Here is a 13,497-nt window from a genome sequence, read left to right as displayed (position 1 = left end):
GTAAATTCACAGATGATGGATTATTGTCTGTCAGACACATAAGGATTGAAAACATGCCACTTTGAGTTGCTTAGTGCAAAATTATTCATGAAAAATTTTTAAAACAGTGAAATTTGTTTCCATCCCTGGTAAAGGTGGTAAAAAAAAACCTTCAAATTAATTTCTTCTACTGCAGCGGTGTAATCTCAAACATACAGACAGAAATAACCAGTACTGCAAATTATTTTACACATATTTTCTAATTTTAGGTTTTCCTAAAAAGTGGAACTATGAATTAATGATTAATAACTTCCCGTTTCCAGGGGGTATTAATAAGACGTGACACAGAAGTCGATTACTGGCTGCTAGACTGGATGAGATCATCTTGCCAGTAAACGGAGGAAGGTAAAAAATATATATATACATTCGCAAACTCTTAGGGGACAGCATTAAAGACTGGCGCCTCGTCTCCACGGCAACCGTATGACAAAACCCTGGAAAAGGGGCATTTTCTGCACCACTCTTACAAAATGTAAATATGTGGATTTTAACAAATGTCTGTTTGTCTAAAACCAAAACATGACAAAGTAAAACAAGCACTTCAGCCTCTCTGGTGAAGTAAGGTGGATGATGAGTCATGCTGTGGGCTTGTTTTCCTACGGCACCGTCTGTGGGCAGCTGCTCTGATCATGAACTAACACTTTCACTGCAAAAAACCCCACCAAATTTTAGCAAGTATTTTTGGGTCTAGTCTTTTGAAACTATATTAGTACATTTGAATTAAGAGAAAACCAACTTTTCAGTTGTAGTTATAGAAATGGGGGGGTTGTTTTAAGTAAATAATCCCTAAATGTTGATGAAAAAGTCTTAGCTATAAGTGAACTACTTGCAGTAAACACACACAGCAGTTTTTTTTAAACAAATCATATCTGAGTGTTTATAGATGCCTCGTATCTCCGGCTCCAGTGATTGTTTCCTCCAGCTCACTCAGACCTGAGGCCCTTCCTGATTGGCTCAATCAGGGCTTAAAGGGTTGTTTTCCTTCAGAATAAAAGCCCGTTTGGTACTAGTAGAAGTTCCCCCGTTTTCTTTCATAAAATATTCGCCTACATTTTCTTTTTCTGCTTGATTTCCTCCGTAAATAAACCACAAAGTAATAAATCTGGTCACTAAGATATTCACTTCAGGCTTCAAGTGAATTTCTCCAGTTTAGAGTGAAACCCTGACAGCTAAATTCAGTAATAGATTATGGATTTATGAGCATTTTTAATATTTGATGACAAGATGAAATAAAAAAAATCACATTTTCTGTACTTTCCCTTCGTTTTCCCCACATATCGTTCTTCATCTCTTCCCAGTCTCTTTCTGTCAGACGAGTGTTTTTCCCTCCTTAACCCCATAAAGTGTAAACAAAAACAAATCGAGCTATATACACAAGGAAATAATTTAAAAGCGCTTATACACATAAAAAAAAAAAAGAATCACAAAGGCAAAACATTTTGAGGTTGAAATGGTTAGTGCTTATGCTTCCCGAAAAGGTCGATTGTGTTCGGATGGCACCGCGGTCGCCATGGTTACGTCATGCTACGTCTGGGATATACAAACTGATGCGCGTCTCGTCAAACGGAAACAAACATCGCCTTGGAAACGTCGAGTGTCTGCAGAGGAAAGGTGAGGCTGGGCAGGAACCGTGGAGCTACTGGCTGAAATCATGAGGCGTTCAGGTGCAGACAGACGTTCCAGTTTCTAGTTCAGCAGCATGCTCGTTAAGAGTGTGTGTGTGTGTGTGCGCGCGATACTATTCAGTGTACTGGTCGATGGCGGCGGTTTGTACAGCGGTAGCAGCAGTGGTGACATCAAGTGTGGTCATGTCTCTTTGTTTGGTTTTGTTGTTTTTTTTTTAAGTGTTCCTTAAAATAAAATCAATAAAAGCTGCTGTTCAAACCGAGGTAAACAGCCCCCTTCCTGTTCTGTTCCCGCCTCTCCGCCGTTGTCTCTAACCAATCAGGGAGCTGCGTCTGGTCAGGTCCACGTTGCTGGCGCTGAGTCCCCTGCTGTCTGAGAGGCCGGAGTTGGCGTCCTGTAAACGGGATCGGTTCGCGTTAGCTTGAGATCGGTAGCAGAAGTAAAGCAAAAGTGAATCTTAAGAAGGGAAGATTTATGTAGTTGGATTTTTCTCCAGACTGCCTGAAGGTTTGGGTGAACCATCTTTTACCTGCGTGGTTTCCTCTGCGCTCTTGTTCAGGAAGTTCAGGGAACTCGCTCTTTTCATTCTGTGCAAAAAAAAAAAAACCCCAACAAGATTTCTGTGTTGAAAAACAGAAAACTGAACATCGACTATATCCTGAACTAATAAGCTATTCCAAGTTGACCCAGAATCTCAGCAGCAAACGTCAAGTTGTAACTAATGAACTTCCTCCAACCGATTGCCTCATTTCTTTTTTATTTAGCTTGAATCCATGACTAACAGTCTATATCTGAGCCCCACAGCTCTGCTCAGCTGTGATCAAACCAGATCAATACTGAGCAGGGCCTATTTTTAAATATTTAATTATGCCATGTGCTGCTAGCAAACTCCTTTACTCTCACACCACCAAACCACTATGGATAAAATTTACGACCTACATCATCACAAAAGGGTATAAGCTTCATCCAGCCAACTCACAAGAAATTTGCATTCATTCATTGTAGATTTAAAAAAAAAAAAAAAAATCCACAACCTGTTATTAACATAATTAAGGCCAATTGACTTTTTAAAATGACTTTTTTCACAGAGATGGCGCTGTTTATACCCGGGGTTTCGGGGTTCCTGAGGTCCGCTGCCCTGCAGCTTCTTCACCAGCATCTCGCTGCTCCTCCTCAAAGCGTCGCGGATCTTTCCGAAGGAGCCGCTGCGACGCAGAGACCCGTTACCGTCCTGAAGAGAGAGAAAAAGAAACCAACGACCAGGTGTGGAGATGAGAGGTTTAATAGATTCTCCGTCATCTTTATAGGGTTTTCCTACAACAGGACGACGATCTACAGATCGATCTGTCTTTAGTGAAACTCTAACGTTACCCCGCTCCACTCCGCGGACTCATCGCCCTCGTTGTCTCCTCCTCGCCCCCCCGGTCCGTCCCTGCTGTGCCGTCTGTCGACCCCTCCGCCCGGTCCGTCCTTCAGCAGCTCCACCACCTTACTCTGGTTAATGGCGTCGATCCCCTTAGAGAACACACACACACACACACACACACACACACACACCCACACACACACACACACACACACACACACACACACACACACACGAAAGATAAGAAAAAACAACAACAATAAAAAGAGTTTAACATTTCAGAGATTAAACACAAAGCTGGTGTCTGATCTTGGCAAAGTTTAGGAGCTTCGACTGTAATTCCTCCTGAACTAGCAGCTAATATAACGTCAGTAACTCAAAGAGTGTCGAGAGTGAGTGTGTGTGTGTGCGTGCATGTGTGTTGCACCTGTTTGCGTGTCTTGCTGGCACACTCCTCAAGCGTTTCTGCTGCCTCCAGTTTGCCTTGACGACGGTACAACGCTCCCAAGCTCTTCAGGGTCGTGTTCACAGTTGGACTACACAAAAAGAAAAAAAATAAATAAATACATTTTATTTATTTTTTATTTTTTTATTTGGCAAATCCAGATGCCTGAATTTAAAAATGATGAGTCGTTTTTCTCTATTTTTGATGACACCGTGAGGTCACGTCCTCATAAATCAGGATGTAATCAGGTTATGTGTGGCTATTAATCAGCCATCACTTTGTCTCCTTTAGGAATTTTTATTGATTTATTTATAGTTTCTCACCTGTCCACCTTGCAGGCCTTGTACCAGCTCCCGTACTCCACGTACGGCCCAGAGTCCTTCTGTTTGCTCTGACGCAGACGGAGAGAGAAACACACGCAGGCGGCGATCGGGATGAGAACAAGCAGACAGCAAAAGAAGTCAAGTGTAAAAAAAACCACGAGCCGTCAAACAGAAACTCGAAGCGTCTGTTGTCCTTTTTTTTTTTTTAACATGGCAGCAGGCACATCAAAGGTCAACGTTAATGACTGACCTTGCTTTCTTCCCTCTCCTCTGCGTGCATCCAGATGGGCTTATTGTCATCTACAAAATGAGATGAAAAAAAGCCCAATTATAAAACATTCCAGGCTCATCGCCAACGATTATTTTGGTAAAACTAAATGTTCTGGCAATCTAAAAAATTGGCACATTCTGCACATATGTCATTTAACAAGCTAAACCTTTTAATACAGTAGTACAGTGTTTTTCAACCACTGTTCCGCGGCACACTGGTGTGCCGTGAGTGATCGTCAGGTGTGCCGTGGAAATTATTCAATTTCACCTACGGTACCGTATTTTCCGGACTATAAGCTGCTACTTTTTTCCTAAGCTTTGAACCATGCGGATTGTAGCCCGATGCAGCTTTTCTGTGGATTTTTCTTCAACCACCAGGGGGCTCTCTAGCAGGAAGTGAATCTTTAGAAGTCAAAATTGTAAATCAAAAGAAGAACGTGCTAATTTTCATTTRGAACAACCACATGCTAGCAGCAGKCACGACGGATAAATGTTTTCAAACTCATATCATGCAGCTTTTAAGTTGAGGGCTGTCGATCTGGCACTACAGGAGGGAAATRGAGCCGCTGCATTTWAGCTCGGTGTGAACGAAACCATGGTTCGGCTTTGGAGACGGAGTGCTGCSTCCTTACAGCAGATTTATTAGGACGCCGCCCTCTGCTGGGTCCTAATGGAAAACCGAGAGCAGCTTCCATCTCCCCTCAACCCCCCCTATTCAAGAGACTTTGATAAGAATGACTATATATGTAATATAGGCGTCTACAGAGTATTTTTGTTTACATTTTTGGTTGGTGGTGTGCCTCGAGATTTTTTCAATTAAAATAATGTACCTTGACTCAAAAAAGGTTGAAAAACACTGCAGTAGTAGAAGTACATTAAAAGGTGCAAGCAAATAAATTAATTACCGTATTTTCTGCACTATAGGGCGCACCTAAAAACCTTCAATTTCCTCAAAAGCGCCTTATAATCCGGTGCGCCTTATAGTGCGGAAAATACGGTATATTTATTTTTAAGTACAATCAAGTAACATAATTCCTTTGGCGTAAACTTGATTATTTGTAGCAAAGAATGAAAACTACTGACATCAATATGTGAAAAGCTCAGCTCCTTCTGCTCGACTTAACATCAACGCAGTGTATGATGATTGTTTTTACATTAACCAGTTAATAACTGGATAGCATAAAGATGATTTTTATTTTTTTTAGCTACGCCACTTGATAAGTTCTGGGAAAAACATCTTTACAGAAGAAGAAGTCATGTGTTCATCATAAATGCAAAATGTTCATATGTTTTTCTTAAAGTTTTGGCTTAATTACTGCTTTGAATATGTCAATCTTTTAGCAAACGACATGTTTCAGAGTCTGCGTAGTTAACTATTAATCGATTTCTAAAGTTAGTTGACGATTACTTCAATAATCAATTAATCGCAATTAACCGTTTCAACCCTAAACCCTCGCTGTGATTTTCCTCAAATTACACACAGCAGTCGTTCATCGAGCTGCGGCTGAGGCCCGGTCTGGTGCTGACCGCAGCAGCGGTTTGTAAAGCCTTGGTGTGACAGAGAGGAGTGAAACGGGAACAAGAAGCAGCTTCGGTATCACAGAGTAATCCTCTGACCTGCTGGGAGATCAGTGTGATGAAGGGATCAGAGGGCGTGGCCAAAAGAAAAAACACAAATCTGGGATGAAACTGCCAGAGAGGAAAGAACCGACTGAGAGAAAAAAACCCAGCTGAAACACGACCCCGTGACCCTCCTCATGCCTGAGCCGGGGTGTCTGCAGGTTTCAGTAAGTCAAATATTGAAAGACCTTTTCAATACCACATGGATTGAGCTTAGGGTTGAAAAAACTATAAGTGTAGGGGATTGCAGTCTACAGCCTTAAAATAGTGCCACGTTTAAACGTTTTCTTGCACAGAATGTTGATGATTACTTCAATAATCAATTAATCACGATTAACCGTTTCAACCCTAAACCCTCGCTGTGATTTTTCTCTAATTACACACAGCAGTCATTGTGCACTAAGCCTCATATAGGTGGGCAACAGAAACGAGACGACAACAAAAACTAACAAATCTCCGCTTAAAGGGCTCGACACACGTTATGCGACGCTGAGACCTGCGACACGACGCAAGTTGAATGACGCTAAATTTTTGTGCTGTTGTCACAATCGCGTCCTGAGCGTTGGGTGGAGATGACTTTTGCCTGTCGCCATTGTTGTCGCTCTCCGTGCATTGAGCCCATGACACATAGAGCTAGCTAGCTAATTAGCTAGCAATGGGATATTAGCCGCTAGTTATCGGTAGCCTGAACCGTCTCAAAACGCAGAGAAGATGTGAGCGCACGACTCAAAACTTTTGCTTGACAGAAAAGTTTCAAGAGGAACAATAACTGCACATACGAGATTAAAGTCTTGTTGCAACAAAATTTAAAACTTGAATTAGCGCATTTTTAAGGCATTAATTTTAGATGCATGAAATTGAGTGTTTTTACGGGCTGCAAGCTGAGCTGCTGATGGTTTCACTCACTGTTGACTGATCCGAACTCCTTCTCATGCGCTCTGGTCAGGATCTCTTTGTACAGAACTTCTGCATCTTTGAACTTGCCCTGCTTCAGGTAGCAAGTGGCCTAAAGGGAAAAGACACGAATCAGTGCGGTGACGGTGGTTGCCTTGGAAACCAGACACGTTGTACAGAAAGGAGGTAAGGAGGATTTAGGACGCCGAGCTGTGTCTGTCGGGTTCCCACCAGGTTGTTTTTGGTCCTGGCCACGCTGGGGTCGTCGGTTCCCAGTTTGGACTCAAAGATCTCCAGGGCCCGTTTGTAGTAGTACTCCACCTCGTCGTACTTGGCCTGGTTCAGGCACAGCAGGGCCAGGTTGTTCAGCTGCTTGGCTACGTCCGGATGGGACTTCCCCAGCACCTGAACGCAAACAAAAGACAGACATCGTTTGCATCAGGCTTTCACTCAAATGAAAAACAAATTTAAAAGCAGCGCTGCTCTGGTGTCCTTCGCTGCCGGGGGCCCTCACCTTCTCTCTGATGCCCAGGGCCCTCTTGCAGAGCGGCTCGGCCTCCTTGTACTTGCCCCTCTTGCCAAACAGCACAGCCAGGTTGTTGAGGGTTGCCGCCACTGCCGGGTGGTCCTTCCCCAGGGTTTTCTCTCTGATGGCCAAGGCGTCATTCAGAAGGTGAGTAGCTTCCTTGTATTTGTTTTGGTCCCTGGAAACACAGCAAAAAAAAAAAAAAAAGAGAGTAGCAAGGAGTTTTTGTAAATATAAATCAAGAGGACAGGCCCTTCCATCAGCTCACCTGTACACCAAGGCCAGGATGTTAAGCATGGTGGCGACGTCCGGGTGGTCGTGTCCGGACGACTTCTCCAGATCCTCCAAGGCCTGCTTGCACAGAGGCACGGCCACTTCGTACCTGCCCTGGGAGGCGTACTGGATCACCAGGTTGTGCAGCGTCCTGAGACGATTCGGGACCTCGTAGCCCCCCTGCTGGGCTGCCGCTTCCCCGCTGGGCTGGGCTGGAACAGAGACACAAAGAACTCTGATTAAATTCACTTCTTTCCTTTTCTTTACCTTAAAACTTTTAGAAACAAATTACCAGGCATTAAGGTGTTAATTTAGATCTATTCTAGCAATTAGTAAGTGCCTTGTAGTTGTTAAAGTACTAAAAAGTACCACAAGCACTAGTACCTGTGTTCATTACAAGTGATCCAATTACCTATATCGGACATTTTGCTAGTTTCAGATGGTTACATGCTAAAATACTTTTAAAACTACTTTTTAAAGGACAATTTTGTATTAAATTTAAGACCAATGTGAATTTAGAAAAATAAATTAACTGATGTTCCCAAAACCTGATTTAAATTTGACAACCTATTTTCCTGTTTTTTGCTCATTTCTCACAAAAGATAAAAACAACAACAACAACTTAGAATGCAAAAGCTAACATTGATGTTTTCTCTTATCTCCACTCTTGGTGTTATGGCCAAAAAGTGCCACATAAAATAAACGGTGCTTACTGACCGTCTGCTTTGCAAACATCAGCACAACAATGTCAAGAATTATTGAGAACAAGTATTTCTGCTTCACAAAGAATGTTTTACATTTGCTCTAAATTGGCTTGTGTCGCTGAATTTAAGACAAAAACGGCTCTTTGAAAAATTTGCAGACCCTTGATCTAGAATTTTCTGATCTGGAAAAACGGGACCGAATCATTCAGGATGGTCGGATGCAACGGCGTGACTTCCACGCATAAACAATTAATGCTCTGCAGCTCTTTGCGTGTGCAGCATCCTATTAAAAACGGTGCAGATCACAGCTACCTGTTCCCTGGTCATCGTCGTTGGGGAACAGATCGTCCAGGCTGTCCTTTGAGGAGTCTCCTCCTCCTCCCGTTCCCTTGCCTCCGCTCCCTCCGGAGCTCTGGCTCTTCTCCTCCGACAGGGAAACGTCATCGTCAATCTTCTTGATCTGATTCATGAACTCCAGGTGCTTCTTCTCCTCCTCCAGCTGGGCCACGCACTGCTCGCTGCGCTGCAGCTTGTGCTGCGTCTCTGCCAGCTCGTCGCGCAGCCACTGGTTCTCCTGGCAGAGCCGACGCACCTGGGCGCGCAGCTTCTGCTTCTCCGACTCCACGGCGCTCAGGTGGTTCGACAGAGCGATGATGACCTGGGGCGACAGCGAGACAAGAGCGTGAGCGTCCGCCGAGAGACGGAGGACCGGGAAAGCTGCCGACTGGACCGGAGCCGACCTGCGCTTCTCCCAGGCCCAGCTCGATGTCCTCCAGGTTCTTCCGGAGGAGGCCGGACTTCTCCTGGGCGACGGGCGGCTGGGCGCAGTCCAGCAGCGAGTTGAGCAGCTGCGTGTGTTCGCCGCGCAGCGTCTCCAGGCCCTGCATGACGGCCTTCGTGTTGAGGACGATCTCGTCCTGGGTCAGGCGCTCCAGGGCTTCTTCACGCGGATACACCATGGTGGACATTACGTGGTTTCATGCACACTGTCCACAAAGTGATCGAAAGAGACATTTATTGTACAACTCTTGTACAATTATTATTTATGCTTCGCTGCTTTGTGAAACGATGTACGTTAGCTGCTGACAGACTCACGTGTAGCGGGTAAAACAAAAAAACAGTAGTTGGTTGGAATTGTTCAGATTTTCAGCTTGACATGCTTGTTTATTTCAACCCAAATCTAAGACTTTTTAAGACCATTATGAAAATAATTTAAAAGCTTTATATCCACAAAAATGTACTGGAGAAAAATATGCAAAAAAACACTAGCTAGCATGGGTGTGTTAGTTTTGATTTACCATTAGCCTCATGCGTCTCAAGTCACAGAACGCAATGAAGATGTCAAACTTCTGCTCGACAGAAAGTAAAAACAACAAAACAAAACATAGAATATAGAAAATTAAATAGTGTTGTCATTAACATATTAAAGGCCAGCTTACTTTTTTGAGGTCTTAAAGTTAGATACATGAATCAAAGACTTTTTAAGGATGTATGGACATCCTGTTTAAGTGTCGTGTTAGACATGAATTTTTTACATTTATTTTTTGGTTTATAAATGCACCATTTCCACACATAAGCCACTTAAAAAAATGTTTAAAAAATGAGGATCTGTTCTCATTTGCATGGTTATTTAGTTAATCTAACATCCACACATCTTTTTTTTCACCATTGAAAAGACATTGAGAGTGGAGAGAGACCGTATTGGACGCTGCGAGTCATTATCAAAACTTCTGAAGTTCAAAGCGCTCAGCTTCGGTCGCAGGAAAACAACTTTTATCGGAAGTTTTGTCGGCGCGTAATAAACGGAACCGCATGAAAATTGAGAGACCAAACATGCTAATGTTATATTTGCACTGATGCCAACTCATTTATATACAAATGTCAGGTTATGGGAAGTCGCTGGTGAGAATGTTGAGTAGTATGCAACGCTGCCCGTTTGACCAAATCCCACTGATCTGAATGAAGCTTCAGATCTTTACTTGTAAATCCATATTCTTAAATATTTCAGGCCGGCAAGAGAGACAAAACAAACCGATCAAAGATTCCTAATGTGACTGAAGATTAGAAACGATAATCAGATGTAGGGAATCAGAAAATGAATATGCAACACATGTGATTTTATAGCCTGCATGGTCAAAAATAGTTAGAAAAAAATATGTAATAAATTAAATGCACAAAAGGATTAGAACAGACAGTTTGTTTGGTTTTAATTGCAAAAACGGTTAAGAGCAGCAAGAAGCTGTTTCTACTTTATCAATGGGTGAGAGGTGGATACACTGAGGAGAAAATGATTGTGTGAGAGAGGGGACGCATTAGTTAACGTGTCCTTAAAGCAGATTACTCGGCGCCTGTGGGCTACAAGCTAACACGGCATCCGTCAGGCACCAGGAAGTCCAATTAAAGTGAGAACTGAACTCTTGACAGATCCACCTTCAGAGAAGAAGACAGATTGAACTTTAACCACACCTGTTCCTGAAAGGATTAAATGTCTTGCCAGTTTTAAATGAAAATAAAAGAGAAATTAACTAAAAATAAATTTACTAGGTAGAAAAATTAAGTACATTTGTAAACTAAAATGCCGGTTTTGGAGCTTGTGAAAAGTTTCTTGGTCATCGAGAAACTTGATGTACAATTAATAACACTCTTGTTTGGATGCTCCTGCAAAGTCAAAAAAGTCAAAAAGTTCTACTTTCTCAAAAAATTTTGCTGTTTTGCTAACTGTGAAAACAAAGTGTGAATTTGAAACGCCAAAGATGGTTAAAAATTTCAACTCCAAATAGTTTTCTAAAAGTAAAAGCTGATGTGAGATTCCCACACACAGTGCGACTTTGGCTTTGTTGCTAATTTACACACTTAATGTTAAAAAAAAAAGGTGGCGAGAAAAATTCAATATATAAATTGAATATTTATATATTGCATATATTTATATTATAGCATATATTCAATGCTATAATGTGGTATTTACATCGACTTTGAAACTAGCCATTTGCAGGTTGAGTCTGGAAAAAAAAAACAAGAAAAAAGTTCTGCTTGGGGCATTTTTTTAACGTAGTTATGAAACAACAAGAAAGTAAGGAATGTCGTATAGATAAAAATCTGTCTGATTTTTATTTAAAAATTCTTAGAGGTTTTTTTTTATAGTTTGTTCTTTTATCAGAAAACATTTTTCTGTATTTTAAGCTTTAAGTCTGAGCCCATCAATAAATAAAAAATTGTTTATTTTAATCGCCGCCTGACACCTTATGAGGTCATGATACATGTCGTTATCATCTGCTCTCAAAACACAGACTAGAGTTTCTCAGCTCATCTTGTAGGTACTAAAAAACTTCATTTATAAAGGCACATACTAGTTATTTCATTCAAAACAACAACAACAATAAGGGCTTTCACTGCAGTAACAAATGAGGAAGAACTGTCTGTGGGTCTTATTATAGCTAGGTTATCTTTGTATTTTGTTTCATTTTAGAATATGATTCACAGTATATTATAAAACTATCATGATTTATCAGTTTAAAAACAAACAATCATGTCTTTAATGTGATATCCAAGTGGCTGACTTAAGTGTCATGACTGACATTAATTGGATCAGGATCAAACTGTGCAGCATCGTGACTTTTCGTTTTTTTTTTCCCCTCCAGCTTTGATGATGGAGGTGCACCTGTTCTCCTTCCTCCTCTCCCTCCCCTCCCCTCTCCTCTCCTCTCCTCCCTCCCTTCCGCCTCCAAAGCTGACTGCAATGCACCACTATTAACACTCCCACTCTAACGCCTTTCAACGCATTCAACCCAAAAAGCCCAAAGTTACGGAGCTCAAAGGAAATCCGTAACATGACGGCCTTCTCTTCCTCTGTGCATGTTTAGATGTCGGAGTGTTTTTAAGGCCAAATGGCCGGAGGATGGCGCAGGCCTGCGTCCGAGGTTTTTTTTTTTTTTTTTTTTTTTTTTGTCTCTGGCAGCAGATGAGTGGAGGTGACCGACAAGGACAACGATGTGACTGAACACTGATGCGTTAAAAATAAAAATAAAAATATCCCCCAGTTTGTTGAGTCACATCCCGTCACCGAAGCTGTGTGTAAACAATGAAGGCCCGACCTCTGAGCCAATAAGCAAGGATGTGCAGCAAATAACTCACTTTATGTAACCCAGAACACCAGACGAGGCATTTAACACCAATGTTTAGTTATTAAACGGAGACTGTGTAGCAGTACAGTTCGCGTATTCGCAAACGTCGCCGCTTGGATTCACTATTTTACCCAAACTCTCGGTTTAAGTCGTCGCATATTCTTCTTTTATATTTATATATTATAAACAATAAGATATGTTCGTTACCTTCATCGAAGAAACAGCGGCGCTTTCCCGACTTCAGAACAAAGCGGCTGAATAATGTTGTGATGCTCCAGAAACACTCGAGGCAAGCTAGCTGATGCAACGCAACTTCCGGTGGCTTTCTTCCAAAATAAGACTCACTGAAAGTTGGTCGCGACTCTTCGGTTAATTTGTTAAATAACGTTGGCCTCCAAGTTACGTTTGCTTTTTATTTTATTTTATTTTTAATTTTTTTAAACAGCACGTTAACGTAAACTCCTTTGCCAGTCCTCTCTAAAACCGTGGCACTGCGGCCGAGAAGCTCTGAAATAACTCCAAACAGTACACCTGATTTATTTAAAGCGATTACACTCACTGTTGACAGCTATAATTAAGCTAAGACCTGTTCTGCCGAGCTTCCTCCTTAACCTTAACTTGGCCACACAGAGCTGGGCCGCTGTTCTGTGCTATCTCGTCAGATTTCCTGCCGTAGCACGGATAGATAGCTACAGGGGTGTAACTTTGAGGCAAACAGGCAGCCCAGGCCGGGATAATGCTTAACATTATCCTTGATGTTTAACATTATTGCCAATGTTTATCAGATGTTAAATTTCATCTCCAGAAACGTTTCCTTTTGCGTTAAACATTGGAGATAAAGTAAAACATTCAGTAAACATAGCAATAATGACAATTTAACCTTATATAGCCTTAAACATCAAGGACAATGCTGAGCACTGGAGATGAAATAAAATAAAAAATTGGGGGCAACGTTAAACAACCTGGACAACTTTAAACATTGGAGACAGCGGTTAACATTGCCGCCGATGTTTAATATTGTTTCATTTTCTGTCATCTCAAAGGAATCTCCATGTCGAATCTCCACATTCAAAGACAAACTCCCAGGATTTTCTGGTTTTATTCATTTTAACAGATTGTAAGAGCATCCTTGTAAAGAAATCAAGATGGTCACGTAATTCCCAGGCATGGGAGGGAACCAGGATGGATTGACAGATGAAACAAGGACACCGGGAACCAGAATGGATGGAACCAGGATGGATGGATGAGTTCATCTGAGTCTGACAGCAGCTTCTCATCAGGACGGTCTAG

The 13,497-nt window shown here is 41.9% G+C and overlaps 1 protein-coding gene across 2 annotated transcripts; it reads right to left on the bottom strand.

Moving 5' to 3' along the window:
- Positions 1-1,871: 1,871 nt before the first annotated feature.
- On the bottom strand, positions 1,872-12,525 carry klc2 (kinesin light chain 2). Of its 2 annotated transcripts, none has more exons than XM_008427899.2 (14): positions 12,415-12,525; positions 8,827-9,072; positions 8,399-8,744; positions 7,378-7,594; positions 7,098-7,287; positions 6,815-6,988; positions 6,596-6,695; positions 4,050-4,099; positions 3,800-3,858; positions 3,459-3,567; positions 3,037-3,180; positions 2,772-2,896; positions 2,195-2,252; positions 1,872-2,059 (listed from the first exon to the last, which is right to left on the bottom strand). In XM_008427899.2, the coding sequence occupies exons 2-14, from the start codon at positions 9,052-9,054 to the stop codon at positions 1,976-1,978; spliced, it is 1,884 nt and encodes a 627-aa protein (XP_008426121.1). In that variant the 5' UTR covers positions 9,055-9,072; positions 12,415-12,525; the 3' UTR covers positions 1,872-1,975. The 2 variants fall into 2 exon arrangements, with proteins under 2 accessions (XP_008426121.1, XP_008426120.1); XM_008427898.2 differs by having other exon boundaries at positions 3,800-3,867; positions 12,415-12,524.
- Positions 12,526-13,497: the final 972 nt, after the last annotated feature.

Source organism: Poecilia reticulata, linkage group LG14, assembly GCF_000633615.1.
Source record: "Poecilia reticulata strain Guanapo linkage group LG14, Guppy_female_1.0+MT, whole genome shotgun sequence".
In the NCBI taxonomy this organism is placed as follows: domain Eukaryota; kingdom Metazoa; phylum Chordata; class Actinopteri; order Cyprinodontiformes; family Poeciliidae; genus Poecilia; species Poecilia reticulata.
This window is presented reverse-complemented; position numbering and strand designations above follow the sequence as displayed.